This window comes from Mauremys reevesii, linkage group 15, assembly GCF_016161935.1.
Source record: "Mauremys reevesii isolate NIE-2019 linkage group 15, ASM1616193v1, whole genome shotgun sequence".
In the NCBI taxonomy this organism is placed as follows: domain Eukaryota; kingdom Metazoa; phylum Chordata; order Testudines; family Geoemydidae; genus Mauremys; species Mauremys reevesii.
Genome location: NC_052637.1, coordinates 19874637 through 19896586, shown reverse-complemented (window position 1 = coordinate 19896586; position 21950 = coordinate 19874637). Strand labels below are relative to the sequence as shown.

Genomic DNA, 21950 nt, shown 5'->3' with positions numbered 1-21950 from the left:
TGAACAGAACACAGGCCTCTCACCTCCCAGCCCCTGGATCAGTCCTGAAGACACCCACTGCAGAACCGTGGCTACTCTAGATGCATAAAGTCAAGATAGAGGAGAGGAAACTGAGACACGTGCCAGTGCACCTGCTACACTGATCTCTTACTAGGCTTACCACCACAAATCTTACCCACTTAATAGCATCTCTAGAATCTCCATAAGTGAGGCTGGTTGAAACTCAACTAGAAAAGGCAGGGAGTATTTGTCCTCTTCAAATGTGATTGCTGTCATAGAGACCCCCAGATCGTAAGACTACTTTGTATCCAAGTGGAGGCAACTTACATTTATCAGGATGCGCACCACTCAAGGCAGTTCTGCTGGTCTAAACTATGAGAAGCATATTTGAGGAACACAAAAAGCTTAAGCTTCCATCACAATCGTTAGGACGGGACAGCAAAAATTTGATTGCTCCAATTCTGAGCAAATGACTCCCACTACAACTCCTTTCTCCCTCCACTTGTCATCTGCCACAAGCTGTCTGCATATCAACATGACCTGTGACGCTCACGTCAGGGAGAAGATCATTGGGAGCCACTGTGTCAGAGGCTGAGGACAAAAAAAGGGTTGGTAGCAAATTCCAATGGATAAGAAGTCTTTCTATCAAAGAATTCTGTAACTGCAGTGGATCCCTTCACCTGACCACCCGCAAACAAAAGTAGACCATGCGTACTGATGGGGACATGAGTGAGCTTGGACAGTGGAGAATGACACCTAGGCAAAGTCTGCTCTGTTAAATATCAGCTGCTTCAGTTTTCCAAGCACATGATGTCAAAATGATTCTAAACCCAATTTTTAAGAATTTTAATCAGATGAACAGATGTCGAGCAAACTTTTCCAAGCAATTCCAATGACGAACTGAGCACACCTGAGAAGATGGGACAGAGAAATGAATACAAAACAGTAGCAGTGAGATAATACTGGTAAGACCACTACTAGAATACTGTGTCCAGACCACACTTCAAAAAACAACATTGAAAAAAAAATCAAAGAGTCAGAAGAGAGTCACAAGAGTGATTTGAGCACTTTTGTCCAATAATGGGAGCAGCAGCCAGTGCAAACTTCTGAAACCTAAGCTCCTCTCAGAAGAATGAAAGCCATCACACCACCTGCTTTGCAATTCCACCATGTGTCGTCAAAAGCCCACCTATCATTATAGGTATTCTTTACCCTCCTCACTTTGGGAAGCGATGGTGCAGATCTTTATAATACAAGATACTTCCACTCATTTCTGATATGCTTTCATGAGCAGTGAAATAGTTAACAATATAGACATTTGACGTATCTATATTAGCATCCATAGCCACTGAAATGAATGGAGAGGTTCATACCTCACAGCTACTGTTTTAGGCTCTCTGCAAACCGAGGCTTTGTCTTCAGTGCAAAAAAAAAAAGGGTGTTTTTACCTCAAGATAACTAACGCATGTTAGCTACCAGTCTGTAAAATCCTAGTGGAAACAAGTTTCAGAGTAGCAGCCGTGTTAGTCTGTATCCACAAAAAGAATAGAAGTACTTGTGGCACCTTAGAGACTAACAAATTTATTTGAGCATAAGATTTCGTGGGCTACAGCCCACTTCATCAGATGCATAGAATGGAACATATACTAAGATATATATACATACAGAGAACATGAAAAGGAGGACGTTGCCATACCAACTCTAAGAGGCTAATTAATTAAGATGAGCTATTATCAGCAGGAGAGAAAAAAAATACTTTTGTAGTTATAATCAAGATGGCCCATTCCAGACAGTTGACAAGGTGTGAGGATACTTAGCATGGGGAAATAGATTGAATTTGTGTAATGACCCAGCCACTCCCAGTCTCTATTCAAGACCAAGTTAATGGTATCTAGTTTGCAAATTAATTCTAGTTCAACAGTTTCTTGTTGGAGTCTGTTTTTGAAGCTTTTCTGTTGCAAAATTGCTACCTTTAAGTCTGTCACTGAGCGACCAGAGAGGTTGAAGTGTTCTCCTACTGGTTTTTGAATGTTATGATTCCTGATGTCAGATTTGTGTCCATTTATTCTTTTGCATAGAGACTGTCCGGTTTGGCCAATGTACATGTCAGAGGGGCATTGCTGGCATAAGATGGCATATATCACATTGGTAGATGTGCAGGTGAACGAGCCCCTGATGGCGTATGGTATAGTGTTACCCATGCCTCGCTCCTTCACAGTAAAAACTACAGGGAGCTTGTCTCCACTAGGATTTTACCACAAGATAACCTTCACATGTTAGTTATCTTGCCATACACATACAATTTTTTAGCAGCGAGGACAAAGTCATAGGCAGACAGCGATATATTGGTTACACTCAATTCACATTTTGAAGGTTCTCTCTACAACCATGAGCTAGCAACAGTTTTTAAATGAAAGCTGAGACTCTCCAGAACAAGCAAGAGGTATGTGAGAGCCCCTAAGAAGCTATGCCTACTGCTTTGGGAAGCCCTGCCTTAAAGAGCTCATTCTGCTTAGTTTATTCAATACAACGTTATGAGGGATTTTGATCATTCTGGAGGTACCTACGCACAGGGAGAAGATTTCTAATAGAAGGCTCTTTAATCTGGCAGATGAAAGAATAACCAGAACCAATTGCTGGAAGCTGAAGCTAGACAAATTCAAACTGAAAATAAGGCACATATTTTTAACAGTAAGACTAATTAATCACTGGAACACCTTACCAAGGGAAATGATGGATTCTCCACCACCTGAAGCTTTACATTGTGCTTGGATGTCTCTCTAAAAGATCTGCTCTGGTTCAACCACAAGTTATTGGGCCTGATGTAGGAATTATTGGATGAAGTTCTCATGATACAAGTTGTTGTATCATACAGACGGTCAGACTAGATAATCATAATGGTGCTTTTTGGTCTTAAAATGTATGAAAGAACCATCCTTGAAAGAACTGGAGGAGGGATAGCTCAGTGGTTTGAGCATTGGCCTGCTAAACCCAGGGTTGTGAGCTCAATCCTTGAAGAGGGCCATTTAGGGCTCTGGGGCAAAAAATCTGTCTGGGGATTGGTCCTGCTTGGAGCAGGGGGTTGAACTAGATGACCTCCTGAGGTCCCTTCCAACCCTAATATTCTATGATGCTATAACTGTGAGAAAGTACCAGAGAGCCTTCTCCATAACACTGCTGTTGCAATTGCTACTGCTCTGAATAGAGAGGCTGAGGATGAAGCTGGGCACAGAGTACCATGGCAGAAGTGACATGAAAATATTTGTAAGGAAATGTTTATCTTCACTAATAGAACACAGTGAGCTGAGTATGGGGAAAAAAGATCCAGTGTAGAGCCGTTTGTGGATATAAATCAGATATCCACAGGGCTCTGCCAGGAACTGCAGTGGTGAAAGCAGCAGCATATCGGGCCACCGCTCACAGGAGCCAGTGCCATGCAACGGCTGCTCCTCCGGCACAGTTGTACCACCCTCAGCCCCACCCATGCACCAGGCTCATCGACAGCTGTCCCTGGTCCCGCCAGCATGTGCAAGCAGCTCACGCACCCTGGACAGGAGACTCAGACTGCTGCGTGGAAGGGACTCCTGTCCGGGGGCATGAGAGCCACTTGCACACACTAGGGCAGGGGTGGGCAAACTATGGCTCACGGGCCACATCCAGCCCTCTAAACTGGCCCTCGAGCTCCTGCTGGGGATCAGGGTCACATGCCGAGGCTCCCCACTCCCCACAGCAGCAGCATGTCCCCACTCCAGCTCCAAAGCCTAGGAGCAGCCAGGGGGCTGCACACACTGCCCCTGCCCCAAGCTCCACCCCCGCAGCTCCCATTGCCTGGGAACTGCAGCTAATGGGAGCTGCAGGGGCAGTGCCTGCGGACAGGGCTGCACGCAGAGCCGCCTGGCCACACTTCTGCATAGGAGCTGGAGAGGGGACATGCCGCTGCTTCCAGGAGCTGCTTCAGGTAAGTGCCACCCAGAGCCTGTACTCCTCCTGTGCCCCGACCTCCTGCCCCAGCCCGGAGTCCCTTCCCGCACCCTGAACTCCTCATTTCTGGCCTCACCCCAGAGGCCTCACCCCTCCATATCCCAATCCCCTGCCCTCATCCCGCTCCCACCCTCTGAACCCCTTGGTTCCAGCCTGGGGCACCCTCCTACACCCCAAATCCCTCATCCCCAGCCTCACCCCAGAACCCGCACCACCAGCCAGAGCACTCACCCCCTCCTGCACCCCAACCCCAATTTCATGAGCATTCGTGGTCTCACCATACAATTTTCATACCAAGATGTGGCCCTTGGTCCAAAAAATTTGCCTACCCCTGCACTAGGGCAACCAGTGACAGCTGCCGATAAGCCTGGTGCCCGCCCCAGTGGGTGGGGTTGAGGGCGGTACAGCTGTGCTGGAGGAGTGGCCATTGCATGGCACTGGTTCCTGTGAGCGGTGGCCCAATTTGCTGCTGCTTTTGCCACTGCGGTTCCCGGTAGAGTCCTGCAGCTCCACAGATATCCAATTTATATCCCTGGATATATATTTTGTATCCACACAGGGCTCTAATCCAGGGCACAAAACAGCTGACTCCTTCTGAAGGCTGGTGGAGACCAGCATACTCCAAACTTTAAAATGACATTGGAAACATAAGACTAATACAGAAAGCTCCTTACCCAGATGTGAAAGGGTATATAAACCCTCATTGAACAAGAGGTTAACTAGAGCCTGAGAACTCTATTAGCCCAACTTGTTACATCTGAAGAGTGCATTAGACTCAGGGAGGAGTTAAAAGAAAAGAGTTCAGTATAGTTGGGAGGAGGAAATCCAGAAGAGAGGTGGTTTGGAGTTTCCTCTCTGTGGCAAGCACCTGACAGAAGACAGGCAGAGGAAGAACCGAAGATGGACTAAAAGCTCAAGCCCAGGGTGGGTGGACATTGCTTAGTCTGTATTTTTGTCTGTTTTTTGGTTTTGCTGAGAGACTCCAGGGAAAAGCCCTGCATGTTGCTGCTCTTCAAGAAAAGTCAGGCTGAAGAGGAGTCGAGGAGGGGCAGAAGATGCTGTCTTGATTACTACTACTTTATCAGACATTGTTCGAGACGTAGATACCCCTGAAGGGGTGGAACTCCCCTGTCACCTGACTGTGACCATACCACATCACTGAAGTCACAAGGTAGAGAATGGGGCAGAATTGCTGACACAATATCTCACACCACGAGGGCGTGCTCCAAAGACTGAGACTAAACAACTCTATAACAAGGCATCGCCTCATTGAAACCCTCATGAATTTTTGCCATTGGTGCGGTTTCCTTCCTGCATTGCCCAGGCTGAGCAAAATGCCAACAGACTGGACAGTTTCTTTTTCTCTTTTAATTTCACTTTTTAGTGAGGCACACTTTATTTGAAATATAGCACAAATTTCAAGTTTTGTTTAAAACTTATCAAACCCAAATCCATAGAAAACTTGTGAGCTCCAAAAGCAGTAGACGTTAAAAGTCCGCTTTAGTCTGATATTTTGTGGGCTTTATTTTAAACATAAGCAAGTTCTCTTCTCCTCTGTAAATGCCGTAGAGATATCAGACTTCCATTCCAACTACAATCATGTCTCCCAAGCCCTCCACATTCCACACATACAGGAACTATAAGCACGTGATTGTGTGTTTCCACCAAACTTACTTTTGAAAGTTACATAGAGGAAAAGAAGGGAGACTTTCTCCATTCAACTTTGTTTCTTTAGATGACGCTGTCTTCACAGGCAAAGAGTGTATTTTTCATTCATGAGTTCAATCAAGTTAACGTAACAATTGAAAAGCCCTCTTAACAGCTCTGAAGACAAGCTAACATATTTGGACTCTGCCTTCACTAAGAAAAAAGGTATACACGTAACAGCTGAGTGTGGATAAACCAAGTGTTAAAACTTCACGTTGTCTTGTCAACATTAGTTTACACATGTGATACTTTATTCATGCATGTGCAAACAGAGGCCTGATCTACACTATGAAATTAGGTTGGTATAACTACTTCGCTCAGGAGTGTGAAAAATCTGCACCTCTGAGCGACACAGTTAAACTGACCTAGCCAGAAAGCACTCCTCATGAACCTAGCTGCCACCTCTTGTGGAGGTGGAGTACCTACACTGCAGGGAGAACCCCTCTCCTCACAGTAAGTAACGTCATCACTGAAGTGGTGTGGCATTTTAAGTGCAGACAAGCCCTGCCACACCCGTGCAGAAAAAGAACAGTTCTTGCTTCTGCCTTATTGCCACAATCACAAGAAGAGCTATCGTTTATATTTTTCAGCTATAAATAAAATGAATGCAAGGTTCCAAAAAATAAGGCAAATAGAGTTTTATTACAGTGTTTCCTCAGTATGAAAACAGTGTAGTCTCAGTCTGAAGCAGTTGTAAATGCTGCTAATGCAAAGAGGATTTTTCAAAGGTTTAAAACTGTAAAAGATTTTAACTTTAAAGAACACACCAACTGCACTAAAAGACAGTGATTTTTTTTAAAAAGGGCTTGTCTATTCTACAAAGTTAAGTCGACATAAGGCAGCTTACATCATCCTAACTATGGAAGTGTACACACTACAATGCTCTTCCCACCACCTGCTCACACCTGCTACACCAACTTAAAAAAAAAAACACCTTGACAAGAGGTGTAACACTTACGGTGACATAGTTAGAGCAACACAGTGTCAGTGTAGACACTGCATTGCTTGCGTCGACTTAAGTGGCCTCCAGAAGGTGTGCTACAATGCCCATTGTGACTGCTCTGCTTCCCTGCAGCCAGGTATACAGGTATGCACCCCTTCCCTTTTAAAACCCCAGGGAAGTTCTAAACTGCTCTTCCTGTCTGCTTGGGAAGTGAGCTAACATAGCAACTGCCCAAGTGAGCAGGCCAGCTCCACGCAGCAAACACACTCCTGCCTGGAGTACAACGAAAGTGGTGGATCTCCTGGGTCTGTGGGGGGAGGAAGCTGTGCGGGCACAGCTCCACTCCAGCAGCAAAAACTTTGACATCTAAGGCCAGATCGCTCAGGCCATGGAGGACAAAGGCTATGATAGAGACACGCAGCAGTGCTGTGTAAAACTCGAAGAGCTCAGGCAGATATACGAGAATGCAAGGGCAGCAAATAGTTGCTCTGGTGTAGAGTCGCAGACATGCCGCTTCTACAAGGAGCCGCGTGCCATCCTCGGAGGCGACCCCACCTCCAAGAGCCCTGTGGATACTTCAGGGGGGCTGGAGTCACTGGCCACCAGAGTGAACCTCAAGGAAAACATGCTGGACAAGGAAGTGGAGGTGGAGGATGAGACACACGCAACAGGGAGATCTGGTGGCGTGGGGAGCCAGGACCTCTTTTTGACTCCAGAGCAATCCAGCCACTCCCTGCAGTCCAGCTGAGCTGAGCATGATGCAGGGGACAGAAACTCTGGTATGTACTCAATTTGCCTCAATACCATAGGGACACATCTGCTCATGTAATGCTTTTTTAATTAGGCTACAAAAGGCAGTGAAATAACCAATACAAGTAGAGTTGCTCTCTGCTTCTCATTCCCCTGTAGAGTTAGGCAAAAGAGGCCCTGCAGAAAGTTTATGCACACTGGGATCTCCCATGAATCCGCCATAGAAATCTCCAGGAAACTTTCCTAGATGTAATCTGCAATCCTCTGCTGAAGATTTCTTGGGAGAGCTGCTTTGTTTCTTCCTCTGCAGTAGACCACTTTGCCACATCACTGGGCAATTACTTCAGCAGACACCATTGCAGTACACGAGGTAGCAGCATACAGATCCAGGCTGCAGCCACACGCATGCAGGAAGTGCTCCCTTGCAGCCTTGCTTACCCTCAGGAGTGAGATATCAGCTACAATTACCTCTGCCTGTGGAAAACGTGCCAATATTCAGTACAATAATCCTATGCGTTGTACTGATAACCCAGTGCTACCCTTTGTCCCAACTCACCCGCTCCACTCTAGGCATGGCTGGGGCTGCCACCGAGCTGTATGACTCATAAGGGAAACTGAGAAAGTTGTGCTTGTAACTTGTTTGGATCAAGCGGTGCAAGTGCACTGAAAATAAGACCTATGTCCACTGTTTCTTTAGCAGCTGCAGATGTGGCCTTGAGGGTCTCCTCATGCACTCAGGAGGAGCAGCTCGGCCAGATAAGGAGAAGACAGAAGAGGTCTAAGGCAGACATGTTCAAGGTGCTGCAATCCTCTGGTGCTTTGGATTGCAAGCCAAGAGCTTGGGGAGAGACAATCAATGAGAAAATGTGGAGGGATACTGAGGAGAGGAAGCAGAGCCAGGAACAAACAGATATGCTGCAATCTCCGACTGAACTTCAGGCTGAACACATCCGTGCTCACCTCCCGCTGCAGCCCGTAAAGAACTGCATTCAATGACCTCCCTACACTCTCCACACATGTTCTATGTATCTTCCATTGCTGCAACAGTATCCCAGGCATTCCTCCATGCGGGAGATTACACACAATGCCAGCTAGACATACAGACAGCCACGAGAGCCTCGTTGGCATATGTGCTTGTGAATTCACTGTCCCTTCTCCTTCAAAGATACTGTATGTAATAAGTTTACCTCAGCATGACATAGGTATGTTTCCATGGGCGTGGACTAAAAATCAACTTATGGAAAGTGAATGAATCTTTATTATTCTCCAACACATGGTGACTGTTGCTAATTCAGAGACAGTAGCAATAGATTAATTTGCATTGTTATAGCAGCGCAGAGAAAGCAATCATTACAATTTTCATACCACAGTGGAAAAAAACCAATTCCAGGCTCAGCACATTACAGCAACACACATTACTGTGGCTCATTGTTAAAATGCTCCTTCAAAGCCTCCCTGATCCGAATAGCTCCCTGTTGAGCCCCTCTGAGAGCCCTGGTTTCTGGCTGCTCAAAACCAGCAGACAGCTGTTCAACTTCCACACCCCACCCATGGGGAAACTTCTCCCCCTTTGCTTCACAGATATTATGAAGCTCACAGTAGGCAGCTATGACCATGGGAATATTGCCCTAAGGTCTAACCTCCTGAAACAGCACCAGTGACCCTTTAAGCAGCCAAATTTACATTCAACAGTCATTTTGCACCTGCTGACCCTGTGGTTGAAGCACTCCTTCTTGCTGTCAGGCATGCCAGTGTACAGCTTCATGAGCCACAGCAGCAAGGGATAGACTGGGTCTTCCAGGATTACTATTTGCATTTCCATATCCCCAGTGGTAATCCTCTGGTCTGGAAAGAAAGTCCCTGCTTGCAGCTTTCTGTACAGGCCTGTGTTTCTAAAGATGCATGTGTCATGCACCTTCTCTGACCAGCCCATGCTGATGTCAGTGAAACGACCCCAGTGATCCACAGTGCTTGCAATACCAGAGAAAAGTAGCCCTTTCTGTTGATGTACTCTGTCAAAAGGTGGTCTGGTTCCAAAATAGGGATATGCTTCTCCACCGTGAATGCAGCTTTCATTTTGGTGTCCTTGCGCCGGAGAGCAGAGGTGAGCTCCGAACATAGTTCCAGGAAGGTGGTTTTGCACATCAGAAAGTTCTGCAGCTATTGCTCGCATCTCATATCTGCATAACAATGCGATTGCACCACTCAGTGCTTGTTTCTCAAGCCCAGAACTGACAGTCCACCATGTGCAGCTGTTTCGTGAATTCTAACAACAATCTTGAATTGTTTCTTTCCATGGCACACTGTAAGCCAGACACCAAGGCATCATCATCAGACACGCAGCTCATAAAATACTGCAGGATCAGGTGCGTTTTGTTCATAGCGCTCACCACAGTACTGGAGAGCACTGCAGGATCCATGCTTTCAGAGAGATGGCGGATGCACAAGTTACAGGGGCTTGTAACTTCAACTTTTACAAGTTGAAAAGTGGCGTTAAATATACTAGGAAGCCCATGGAATGATGGGACAGAGAAAACTACATCATGGGATGCTGAAACTGCCTCCATGAGACATTGCAAACCCTTCCCAAAGCACCCTGGGGCAGATGGTGGCAAGTTGCACAGTGTGATAGCTACCCAAGGTGCACTGCTCTGTGTCGATGCAAGAGCTGCTACTGTGGACACACTCCTCAAAAAAAAGGACATGCAACAGCAGTTTAATTACAACGGCGGCTATATGTCGACCTAACTGAAGACAACTTAACTTTATAGTGTAGACATTGCCCAAGTCTCTAATTTTTTGCAAGGGTAGAGGGTCAATCCTCAGATACTGACGAAAAGACCTGCTACCTTACCCTACAGTAACACTATGAAAAGCTGAAATGTTAGTCACAACCAAAATAAGAGTCTAATATTTTAACTATAAGTTGATCATTGAAGTATCCTTAGTCTATTTTCCCAAAGCAAACATTAAGGTAACAGACAAAAGAAACGAGGGATCAAGAAATAAAGAACTGCTCAGAATGGGGATGTAGTCACTAGGAGCCAAATCAGAACTGCTCCTCCCCAATCCAGCAAGAGACTGGCTAATAAAGTGTAACACAAAGCTTGTTTAATCACAGAAATTACACTAATTTAACTACATCACTTTCCATTTAGTTTGTTACTGAATAAACACACAATAAGACACTGCAGTATCTATCCAGAAACAAACTTGGGGCTACAAAAATAGGTTGTGTTTCAAAACATATTAGATAATGCAAATGTAAACACAATTTTGTACCTAATGCAGAAAGGTTGTGTTTAAGAACATATTAACGGACTATGGTCAACCATAGAGAGACCCCAGCATTTACCACGATCAGCTAACGTTTTTAAACATCACTGCCTTTGTGCCCACTAGATACTAAGTGGTGTGTAAATACACGATACTTAAAGCATGTTAGCGAACATCTTAAAACACAACCTATTTGCCTAGTCTGGACATGCCCTCGGAAAGTGACATTTGGGCAGAGGCTACAAGTAAACACTTACAATGTTCAATTTACTAGGGTTACAGTTCTTAGGTCAACTGAAGGACCTATTCTTTATCTGGCTTTTTATTAAGAAACGAGTTTCTAAATAAAACTGTACCCACTATTAGACCGTTTGTTTTCTGAGCCCTTGTGTTGGAAAATTAGGGATAAATTGAGCCTGTCTGCTCCCAGTACTAGTTTCCAACTATGCTCATGGAGAGACAAAAATGTATGCCCGTCATTCCCTTCCAGCCACAGAGTTTGTGTGGCACACATGCTGCTGGAAATTCTACAGTAAGTAACTGCAGCCTAAATTGACACCAGAAAAGAAAAGCCTTATGCTCTGCATCAGATCAACCTAACATTCTGGGAGATCCCAGTTTAAACCTTTGCCCAGAATGGTGGGCAAAGAACACCCATACTGGGATGAGTCACTTGCCACAAGAAATATTTAAGTAGACAGAACACTGATCTAATAAGATACAGGTTAAACCTCTCTAATCCAGCACTCTTTGGTCCGGCAACGGCTAGAGCATCTACGGAGAAAAATGAGTGGGTGCGGAGCATCCACCAGCATCAAGCTCCCCTCTATGCCCCCTTCCCTCCACATGCCGGCGGCCCCACACTTACCAACTCCTATTCCTCCCTCCCAGCACTTCCGGAGCACCGCGAACAGCTGATTCACCGTGTTCAAGCTCTGGGAGGGAGGGGGAGGACCTGGGGCAGGCATGGGGCCAGCACCCCAGGTAGCAGCAGGGGGTCTGGCTGGGTGCAAAGCCTGGGGGTGCTGCAGCAAGCACGCCCCATACCCCTACTTCCCACACCTATGGAGACCCACTGGCACTCTGCATCGAGCTCCCTGGTTTGGCAAATTCTCTAGTTCAGCACTGGTCAGGTCCCAAGGATGATGGACTAGAGAGGTTCAATGTGTATAAAATCCAGACTAAAACTTGCCTACCCTTGGCAAATGTTCACTTGTTTACATACTTTAACTCAATGACTCTTCTGCTGCAGAGCTTACATGTGTTAGTGGGAGGAAAATGCCAGTCGTACATCAAAATAACCTTCTGCAGCAGAACTATGTTAAAGGAATGGGGCCTTGTCTAACCTGCACATTCATGCGTAAAACAAAAATCAAGAGCCTATTTGCTATTCATGTAGTTACCTAATAAAAGGGTAGGAGTCTGAAATCAGAAGTGAATGCCTTCCCAAGAAGAATGGCTGTTTTCTTATTGATTAGAGATCTTCAGAGACAGTCAAAACACCACTAGCAGGATCTAGTTGCCCCTAAAGAGGAGCATGTTCAAATATATGCAACAGTTTTCAAGCTATATTAAGTGTGTATTTCTGAGCCTTGAGCACCACCCCCACAGAATAGGAGACAGCAGCAGCTCAGATTTACGTGGTAAAAACAGCATTTTTCCTGCTAGTCACTAATGTGTAGAAGGCAAGTGGAGGTGGTATGCAGTCACTGAATAACACAGCACTGCCAGCACAGGCATCTGGACCCCTCCATCACTTCCCAAAGCAGTCACCAAACACAGCTACGGAGCACCCAGTGTGCACTCAAACACCCCCAGCCCTAGGGAAAACAGCACACCCGCACAACCCGCCGGCACACGGACCCAGCCCCCAGAACTGCCTCCCCCTTCCATGTTTCAGGCACACTCACTCACCCCAGTCTCCCCTCTGAAACACACACTGTGGGCACACTCGTACCCCCCCACGCACTTGGTGGGCACACTCCACCAACCCAACCCTGTGGGCATACATCCCCATACACACACTGCGGACACACTTGCAAACCCCCCACACACACACACACCCTGCGGGCGCACACACTCCCCCACACACGCCCTGTGGGCATACATCCCCACATGCACACATAGCAGGCACACTCCCACCTCCCCACACACTGAGGGCACACTCCCCCCATACACAAACGTTGTGGGCACACTCCTGTCCCGTCCCACCCCCACCACACACACACACACTGAGGGCACACTCCCATCCCCCCCACATACACACAGACACACACACTGCAGACACACTCCATCCCATCCCCTCCCCCCCACACACACACTGAGGGCACACTCCTGTCCGCTGCCTCCACACACACACACTGCGGGCACACTGCCGCCCATCCCCCCCCAACACACACACACACAAACACCCAGCGGACACACTCCTGCCCGCCCCTCCGCGCGCACACACACACACACACACTGCGGGCACACTCCCGTCCGCTTCCCACACACACACACTGTGGGCACACTCCCGTCCTGTCCCCCCACCAAACACAGACACACTCTGCGGGCACACTCCCGTCCATGCCCCCCCACCACACACACACTGAGGGCACACTCCCATCCCCGTTCCCCCCACACACACACACACACTGTGGGCACACTCCCATCCCCGTTTCCCCCCACACACACACACACACACTGTGGGCACACACACTGGAGGCACACTCCCGTCCCCGTTTTCCCCCCCACACACACACACACTGTGGGCACACTCCCGTCCCCGTTTCCCCCCCAAACACACACACACTGTGGGCACACTCCCATCCCCGTTTCCCCCCCAAACACACACACACTGTGGGCACAGTCCCGTCCCCGTGTCCCCCCCAAACACACACACACACTGTGGGCACACTCCCATCCCTGCCCCAAACACACACCCACTGTGGGCACACTCCCCTCCCCGTTTCCCCCCCCACACACACACACTGTGGGCACACTCCCATCCCCGTTTCCCCCCACACACACACAGACTGTGGGCACACTCCCGTCTCCCCCACACACACACTGTGGGCACACTCCCGTCTCCCCCCCACACACACACAGACTGTGGGCACACTCCCGTCTCCCCCACACACACACTGTGGGCACACTCCCGTCTCCCCACACACTGTGGGCACACTCCCGTCTCCCCCCCCCACACACACACACACAGTGGGCACACTCCCGTCTCCCCCCACACACACACAGACTGTGGGCACACTCCCGTCCCCCCCCACACCCCCACACTGCGGGCACACTCCCCTCCGTCTCCGTCCCCCACACACACACTATGCGCACACTCCCCCTACACACACACGCACCCTTCCCCCAGCCTGTCGCCTCCCTCCGCGCAATCAGGGGCCCTTGGCCGCCCCAGCACCTAAGGCCTCTCGGCCCGGAGCGCGGCCCCCAGGGCGGGAATCGGCCGGTTCCCTCTCGGGGCTGCTGGCCGGGGTCCGTCGCGAGCGTTGCGCGACGCCCCGGCCCTGGCCTTACAGGCCATCGCGGTTCGGCGGGCCCGGGTCGGCTCCCGCCGCTGAGCAAGGGAGCGCCCGGCCGAGCCGGGGCCTAGCCGGACCCGAGCTGCCGGCCCCACCGGAGCGACAAGAGAGGCCCGGAAGCGGCCGGGCCGAGGTGCGGAGCCCGGGCCGGGCGCGCCGTTGCGGGGGGACCGAGCGAGCGAGCGAGCGAGCGGGCGGGGCCTGGCGCGGGGGTCGCTCACCCTGCATGCTGCTGACCGCCGTGTGCGCCTGGCAGCCCGGGGTGCTGCTCCCGCTGCTGGAGCCGGAGCCGGAGCTGGAGCCGCTGCTGGGGCTGGGAGTCGCCATTGTGCGCGCCAGACACGGAGCAGCGCGGAGGCTGCAATGCAGCAGGGACCCTCCCAGGCAGGACACCTAGAGCCCCGACTCCGTATAGCAGGCGCCTGAGCCTGCCCGTCCGCCTGTCCGTCCCCCGGGCTGGGGCTGCCGGCTTAACCCCTCCCAGTCCCACGCAGGACACCTAGAGCCCGACTCCGTGTGGGCGCCGGGCAGGCGCTGAGTCGGCCCGTCCGGCCCCCCGAAAGGGATCTGCGCCCAGCGCGTCTGGGCTTCCTCCGTGCCCAGCGAGCCCGAGCCCTGCTACTGCCTTCGCAGGGAAGGGAGAATCTCCTGACCAGATCCTAGCCCAGGGCCGTTCATTAGTGCCTTGGCGGCAAGTGATCTCTTCTGGGGGCAAGAGATTCACACAACTGGACATGGCTGATTCCTCTGCAGCCCCGATTCTGAGGGCTTCACACTAGGTTATGGTCCAAGAGAACTTCTGGGCTAAGTCACTCCCGAGGACGAAGAGGGGAAGCTGCTTACCTTGTAATTCATCAACCCACACTCACCTCTTAGGTTCCATATATTCCCTCTCCATCCCTGCCCTTCTTGTTACCCCTTTCCCTTCCCATTCTCCTGCTACCTCTGGAATGGCCAAGAAAGGTCACTGTCATCCACCACCTATTCATTCCCTGCTCCTTCCATCTCCTAGCACTCGTGGAAACCTACCTCACAGGCATCCCAACACACACTAACTCTGCAGCTGCACTCTCATTTTTTCACACACACCACATGCCACCCCCTAAGGGCCACTATATGGATGTCAGACTCCCCTCCTCTCGTCCCCCCTTCCAGCCTCTTGCTCCATCTCTTCCTTCATTTCTTTGGAGTAACATTTCATCAGGGTCTACTCTCCATGTAACTGTCACCTACTCCCCTTCTATTTCTCCCCAGACACCTTCCTTCTAGTTCTCCCTTTTCCTCTCTTAGTCTCCCATCCGTGTTGACACCCTGTCTGAACCAATCCATGAAATGCACAATTCCTCGTCCGCATCTCCTCTTATGATCTTCACCCATGTTCTCTGCCATACTCAAAATGGCCACTCAACTCTGTTTTCATCAGAAACCGGTATATCTGAATTCCTTCACTATTACTGCCTGTTTAGCATCCCTTTCCATGAGGCCTTCCATAAGATCCAATCTATTGATATCCATTACTTCTCTGCCAACCTCAGCCCTTCCTCCCAGCTCTCTCATTCTTTACTTCATTCTATTGTTATTCGTTCTCTCTTCTCTGACTCCTACACTCTTCACTCACTGTAAAGTATACCTCGTTAAACCAGAGCCCTTTTGTGGGATGACAGTGTGACCTAGTGACTAGAGCACTGGACTGGGACTCAAGAAACCTGGATTCTAGTTCCAACTCTTTCCCTGGGTGATTGTGGGCAAGCCAGTGCATCTCCCTGTATTTCCATCCCCCATTTATAAGAGAGGGATAACTATACTATCCTCCTTTGCAAAGCACTTTGAGATCTATTGACAAAAAGCACTATGTAAGACCTAGGTATTATTAACAACTCACTCCCAGCATCCTCTTCCTCCACTGCTAAGGGAGCTGCAGGACGGGAGACAAGAAGGAACCGACGGAGAGACAATGAGGTGAGGAGGAAGAATGATCAATTGTAGAACTGGGAGGCCTGGACTCGCCTGTTTAACTGGGGGCACTTACTTCCCTTCCTAGCCATGAGGCAAGGGCCATCACCTTTTCTGCAGCTTGCTCCCCTGACCTCTCACTGCCCCTCAGACCCTGGAACCTCAGCACTTCACTGTGTGCCTCCCCCTTACTCACTGCCTGGGGAAAGCAGTTCCTGGCCAGGGGCACCTTCTCTTCTCTCCTCCCCTCCCAGGGCAGAGCAGCACCAGCAGGGCCCTTGTGACTCCCCTCTTAGGTTGGGGCATGGGTGCAGGACCAACTTGTCCTTGTCACCAAGGGGGAAGCAGGCATAGAAAGAATTGAGCAGATCAGCCATGCTCATGCCTTCTGCTTCCCTCCTGTGGAGTGGGACAGGCAGAGATACACACTTGTCCTGTGGGAGCAGAGTGAGTCCTAAGCTGCTGACCTTTTTCTGCTCCTCTCCCCATGCCCCGCCCCCCGTAACAATGGTACGGACCTATCAGCACCCCTTGCCTATCCCCATCGGAGATTTCCTGTCAGAGGCAAGCACTGCCTCCTGCAGCTAGCTCTGGCTGCCCTTCCCTTCTGGGTCGGGGACAGTGCCACAGCCCATCTCTGCCCAGCAATGAATGCTGCCCCCCTGCAGCCTCACCCCAGGGCGCTCTTTGCCCTCCCAGGTCTGAGGGCTACAGCAGGGTCCCCTCTCCCTGTTCCAGGCTTAGAGGCTCCAGGAGCCCCTCACCCACTTCTGCCCCAGCCCAGGCAGGAGCTGCAAGGCAGGGGGAGAGGAAGAGGAACTGCCCTATCCCTATTGCTCACAGTGGGAGGGGCAGGGCTGCCTAGAGCAGCTGGGTTCTTTATCTGCCCCTCCCCTCCTGGGAGGACAGCTCTGGCTGCTGAGGGGGAAGGGAAGTGGAATTTCTGATTGGTGCTCACCCACAGGACATGGGCTAGTGGGACAGGCAGCCAATCAGCATGCTAACATTTGCTAGAGGGATGGAGGTCCTTGCTCATCACAGATGGGCTCCAGCAATGACCAATCCTGTTGCCCCACAAACGTAACAAGAGTTGGTGATGCTGCTGCAAGTCTGGTGGGAATTTCCCCATAACCTTGATGACCCTTAGAAGAATCTGAAACACTTTGGTCCATGAGGAAATCCCATAAAGTGGTAGGCCTGGCTGGAAGAGGCCCTGTGATCATGCTGACTTCCTCTCCTAGCAGTTTTTTCTCTCCTTCTTCAGCTCCACCATTTCCCTGGCCAAACAACAATATTTCCTGTCCCTCACTGCACCCCATGAAAAAATCCTCATGCATTATTTGCTGTCTTTGACTCCTTCCTTGTTAGCCTCCCACTTTCGACCTGTCCCCCTGCCCCGCTCCTTGCAAAGGATTGTGCCAACTTCTTAAAATAGAAATTGGCAGATGCTTGGGACTGGAGAGGATTCAGAATAATCAGTGTAAGACCTATGGCCAGAAGTTATAGAGGGGAAAGGGGTCTCTAATCCTTTTAATTAAAAGAGAAGTTGTGGCTATAGAAAGCTTCATTTGTATAGGCTACCAATCCACAGTTCCTAGTGACACATGAGGAGTCACAGTAACTATATGTAAAATTGGATTGGAGGGGATGGGGGGGGGAATTCTACCTTGTGGCAAAGAACTCACTTCCAAGCAACTAGGATAAGTGCAAGTGTTCTAAGTGGTCTTGGTTCCCCTCTCATGGCTCCCCTTTGTGGCAAGAGGTGGCATAGACTGAAGATTTAGCTGTGGTACAAGTATGGTTGCTCTGTAATACTTTATGTGTAGTGTATTGTAACCAGTTATTGGGAAATTTACTGTACAAATATGTTGGTTTGGTTTAATAACATGCTGTTGGAAAAACAAGCAGGAAATTGGTCAGCTGCTCAAGATAACCATAGATCTGTTAACTCTTAAGTTTGATGCTTGGCAGCTAGAAAGGGAGTTAGTCTACTGCCAAAGTTATATCATTTTGCTGTTTTCATTGTGTCACTACAGGGCAGAATCATATTGGTTGGGTGCCCTCACTGCATTTCCATACCATAACATGGTAGGATTTTTTTAAAAGTTTAACATTAACTCTGAACAGAAAAGCTTCAAAAACAAACTCCAATGAGAAACTGCTGAACTAGAATTAATTTGCAAACTAAATACAATTAATTTGACTAGAGACTGGGAGTGGCTGGGTCATTACACAAATTGAATCTATTTCCCCATGTTAAGTATCCTCACATCTTCTTGTCAACTGTCTGGAATGGGCCATCTTGATTATCACTACAAAAGTATTTTTTTCTCTCCTGCTGATAATAGCTCATCTTAATTAATTAATTAGCCTCTTAGAGTTGGTATGGCAACTTCCTCCTTTTCATGTTCTCAGTTTGTATATATATCTTCTTACTATATGTTCCATTCTATGCATTTGATGAACTGGGCTGTAGCCCACAAAAGCTTATGCTCAAATAAATGTGTTAGTCTCTAAGGTGCCACAAGTACTCCTGTTCTTTTTGCAGATACAGAGTAATATGGCTGCTACTCTGAAATCTGAATTTCCTAGTTTTATAATACTTGGTTTGGGGATAATTACAACATCCCCATAATGTATTATACTTTGGGCCCTACCAAATTCACAGCCATAAAAAATGTGTCACAGACCGTGAAATCTGGTCTCCCACCATGAAATCTGGTGTTTTATGTGCTTTTACCCTATACTATACAGATTTCACAAGGGAGACCAACATTTCTCAAATTGGGGGTCCTGAGCCAAAAGGGAGTTGCAGGGGGGTCACAAGGTTATTTTAGGGGGGGTCATGGTATTGCCACCCTTATTTCTGTGTTGCCTTCAGCGCTGGGCAGCCAGAGAGTGGTGGCTGTTGGCCAGGCACCCAGCTCTGAAGTCAGCACCCTGCCAGCAGCAGCACAGAAGTAAGGATGGCAATACCATACCAACCCTCCCTTACTTCTGCACTGCTGCCTTCACAGCTGGGCAGCCGGAGAGTAGCGACTGCTAACTGAGGGCCCAGCTCTGCAGGCAGTAATGCAGAAGTAAGGGTGGCAATACCATACCATGCCTTCTTACTTCTGCACTGCTGCTGGCAGCTGCTCTGCCTTCAGAGCTGGGCTCCTAAGCAGCAGTTGCTGCTCTCCAGCTGCCCAGCTCTGAAGATAGTGTTGCTGCCAGCAGCAGCACAGAAGTAAAGGTAGCAGTACCACAACCCCCCTACAATAATCTTGTGATCCACCCCCCACAACTCCTTTTTGGATCAGGACATCAATTACAACACCTTGAAATTGCAGATTTAAACAGCTGAAATAATTAAATTAACTATTTTTTAAATCTTATGACTGTGAAATTCACCAAAATGGACCGTGAATTTGGTAGGGCCCTAATTATACTCTCAGTTACTGATATGTACACTCACCCTTATTTCCATTTTAATGATTTTTTATTTTTATTTATTTATTTATGTTTTATCTGGTATAAATAATAATGCAGGTAATTCTGCTTCCTTAAAGATGCACCTCACAGGATTCTCACTCCTGGATGGGCCTTATGCTTCTATCCTCAGTCCCGCAGGAAACTCCATATGATTTGGGGATCTCTGAGGTTTCTGGTGTCTGCCTCATTGGGATCTGCTCTACTGAGTTCGCTTCAATCCCAGATACCTCAGAAGCCCCTAAACATTCCCAGCAATTCTTTTTAAGAGTGAGAGGCAAGAGCTCCCCTAAACATTACATTGCATATAATCACAAGGAATTCTCACTCTGTCATCATCCCGCTCCCTCCCTCCTGTCTCGTTCTCTATACAGTACAAGGGAAAATTAAAAAGGCACAAAGACTAGTTGGATGGGAGAGTTTAGGCTCCCCTGCCTCAGAAACAAGTTCTGTGTGCATGAGGGACTGAAGGTTTCTTCCTCAGAGGTAAATGTAAGTAACAGAGTTTTGCAAAGTAAGATGTGAGTGCATGTCACTGCTTTTCCTATAATCCTTATTCAAAAGTTCTCTGAGGCGAGCAGTTTTAAGGTATGTCTACACAGCAATGTAAGCCTGAGCTTGAGCCCAGTCTCAAGCCTAACTCCCCTTGCACCCACAAACCAGTTGTATTAATCTAGGGCTCAAACCTAGGTTCCCAGGACCCTGCAGGGCTGGAAGGTCCAAGCCAGTGTTAAGCTGTGCACACAGCCCTAAAACTCTTCCTCATGTATCCCAGAGTTCCTTGGAAAAAGAACAGGAGTACTTGTGGCACAACTTCCTTAGTCCTCTCTATGCCCACAATCTGTGGTGCTGTCTATTGCACTCTATTGGAAACGGAAGCCACACCTTTTGCAAACAGCCTGCACCCAGCAGCTCAGAGCCCTGTTAACCCATTGTCTGCTGAACACCACCAGTCTGCACATGCACTACCAGAGATCTTGCAGAGTTTTCAGTGGAGACTGATCAGAACAAGCTTTTTGCAAAGAGAGCTGCTTCCTAGTGACAAGAGCACAGCCAGATTTTGGTGCACACGGCCGGGGCACCCCTGCACATGCAGCCCCAGGGCAGGGAGGGGCAGAGAGCAGAAAGGGGACTAAGCAGCTGCCCTGCAGGGAGGGGAAGAAGCAGGGCTCCCGGTTCAGAAGGTTATAGAAGGGATGACCCCCAACACCTCAGCTGCTCCGCCACTTGGTCCCGCTCTGCTCTCTGTCCTTTGCTCCCGGCCCCCCCACCCTCATGGGGATTGTGTGTTCAGAGATGCCTAGCCAGTGTGCGCTGTCAGGGTGGTGAGTGGGAGCCAGCCCCACACTTCCCCACAGCCTGCCAGGGATCCCTTATCCCTGCCTCCCAAGGTACAGCCAGGGCAGGGATAAGAGATTCCTGGGGGTGTTGGAGCACACTGCACCCCAAGCGCTGGGGATGCCCTTCATCGCTCTGCACCTGGCAGCGGCCAGGCTGGGGTGTGTGTGTCTTTTTCCTCTGAAACCTGCATTTTATGTCAAACAGCAAAACTAACAGTCAAAAATAAAAACCCAACTAACCAAAAACACCTTAATTGAAATTTATAAATTTAATTTAAAAATTAAAAGTTGCAAAGTTTAATTTTAATAGCTCGGCAGCCCTGGTGTCTGATATCCTAGTTATCCTTGGAACAGGTGCACATGGGCATTTTCCTGCCAATGTGACTCAGTGTAGAGTGGGAGAGCCCGATTCTCAGATTTGATCAGCGGGTCTCAAACTTCATTGCATCATGACCCCCTTCTGACAACAAAAATTACGACCGGACCCCAGGAGGGGGGACCAAAGACCGAGCCTGCCCGAGCCCTGCTGCCCCAGGCAGTGGGGGCCAAAGCTGAAGCCCAAGGGCTTCTGCCCTGGGTGGGGACCATGTAATCTTGGGGGGGGGGGTTGGGCTTCAGCCCTGGGAGGTGGGGCTTGGGCTTCAGAGTTGCCAACACGAGCCTTGCAACCCCATTAAAATAGGGTCCTGATCCACTTTGGGGTCCTCACCTACGGTTTGAGAAGACCTGGATCAGATTGTAGTTCAGTATAAAGCTTTCTACTGCCAAAGCCACCAAAGGAACAGTTTTGTACTCATGTGCTCCTAATGGACCCAAGTCCCATCAACAGCACTGTCCCAACTACAAAACAGGGTGGGCACTAGTGTTTTCCCACAGTGCAACACATGCGTAGGGCTAGATGGGGGAGGGGAGGGGTGGCGGCACTAGGCACTCTAGGAGAGGGTTACTTTGACTCAGGACTGTGCACTCAGGGTGGATGCCAGAGCCCTAGATTTGAACACA

The 21950-nt window shown here is 49.1% G+C and overlaps 1 protein-coding gene across 9 annotated transcripts in view; it reads right to left on the bottom strand.

Moving 5' to 3' along the window:
- MAP2K4 (mitogen-activated protein kinase kinase 4) overlaps positions 1-16244 on the bottom strand; it is a 181933-nt gene extending 165689 nt beyond the window's left edge. For 4 of the 9 annotated variants that reach the window (XM_039500941.1, XM_039500944.1, XM_039500943.1 and 1 more), the window contains exon 1: positions 14406-14778. In XM_039500941.1, coding sequence (XP_039356875.1) covers positions 14406-14511 — 106 coding nt within the window. In that variant the 5' untranslated portion in view covers positions 14512-14778. Of the gene's footprint in view, positions 1-14405; positions 14789-16213 lie in introns of those variants that run through there. The other 5 variants (XM_039500947.1, XM_039500952.1, XM_039500946.1 and 2 more) reach the window with 5 other exon arrangements.
- Positions 16245-21950: the final 5706 nt, after the last annotated feature.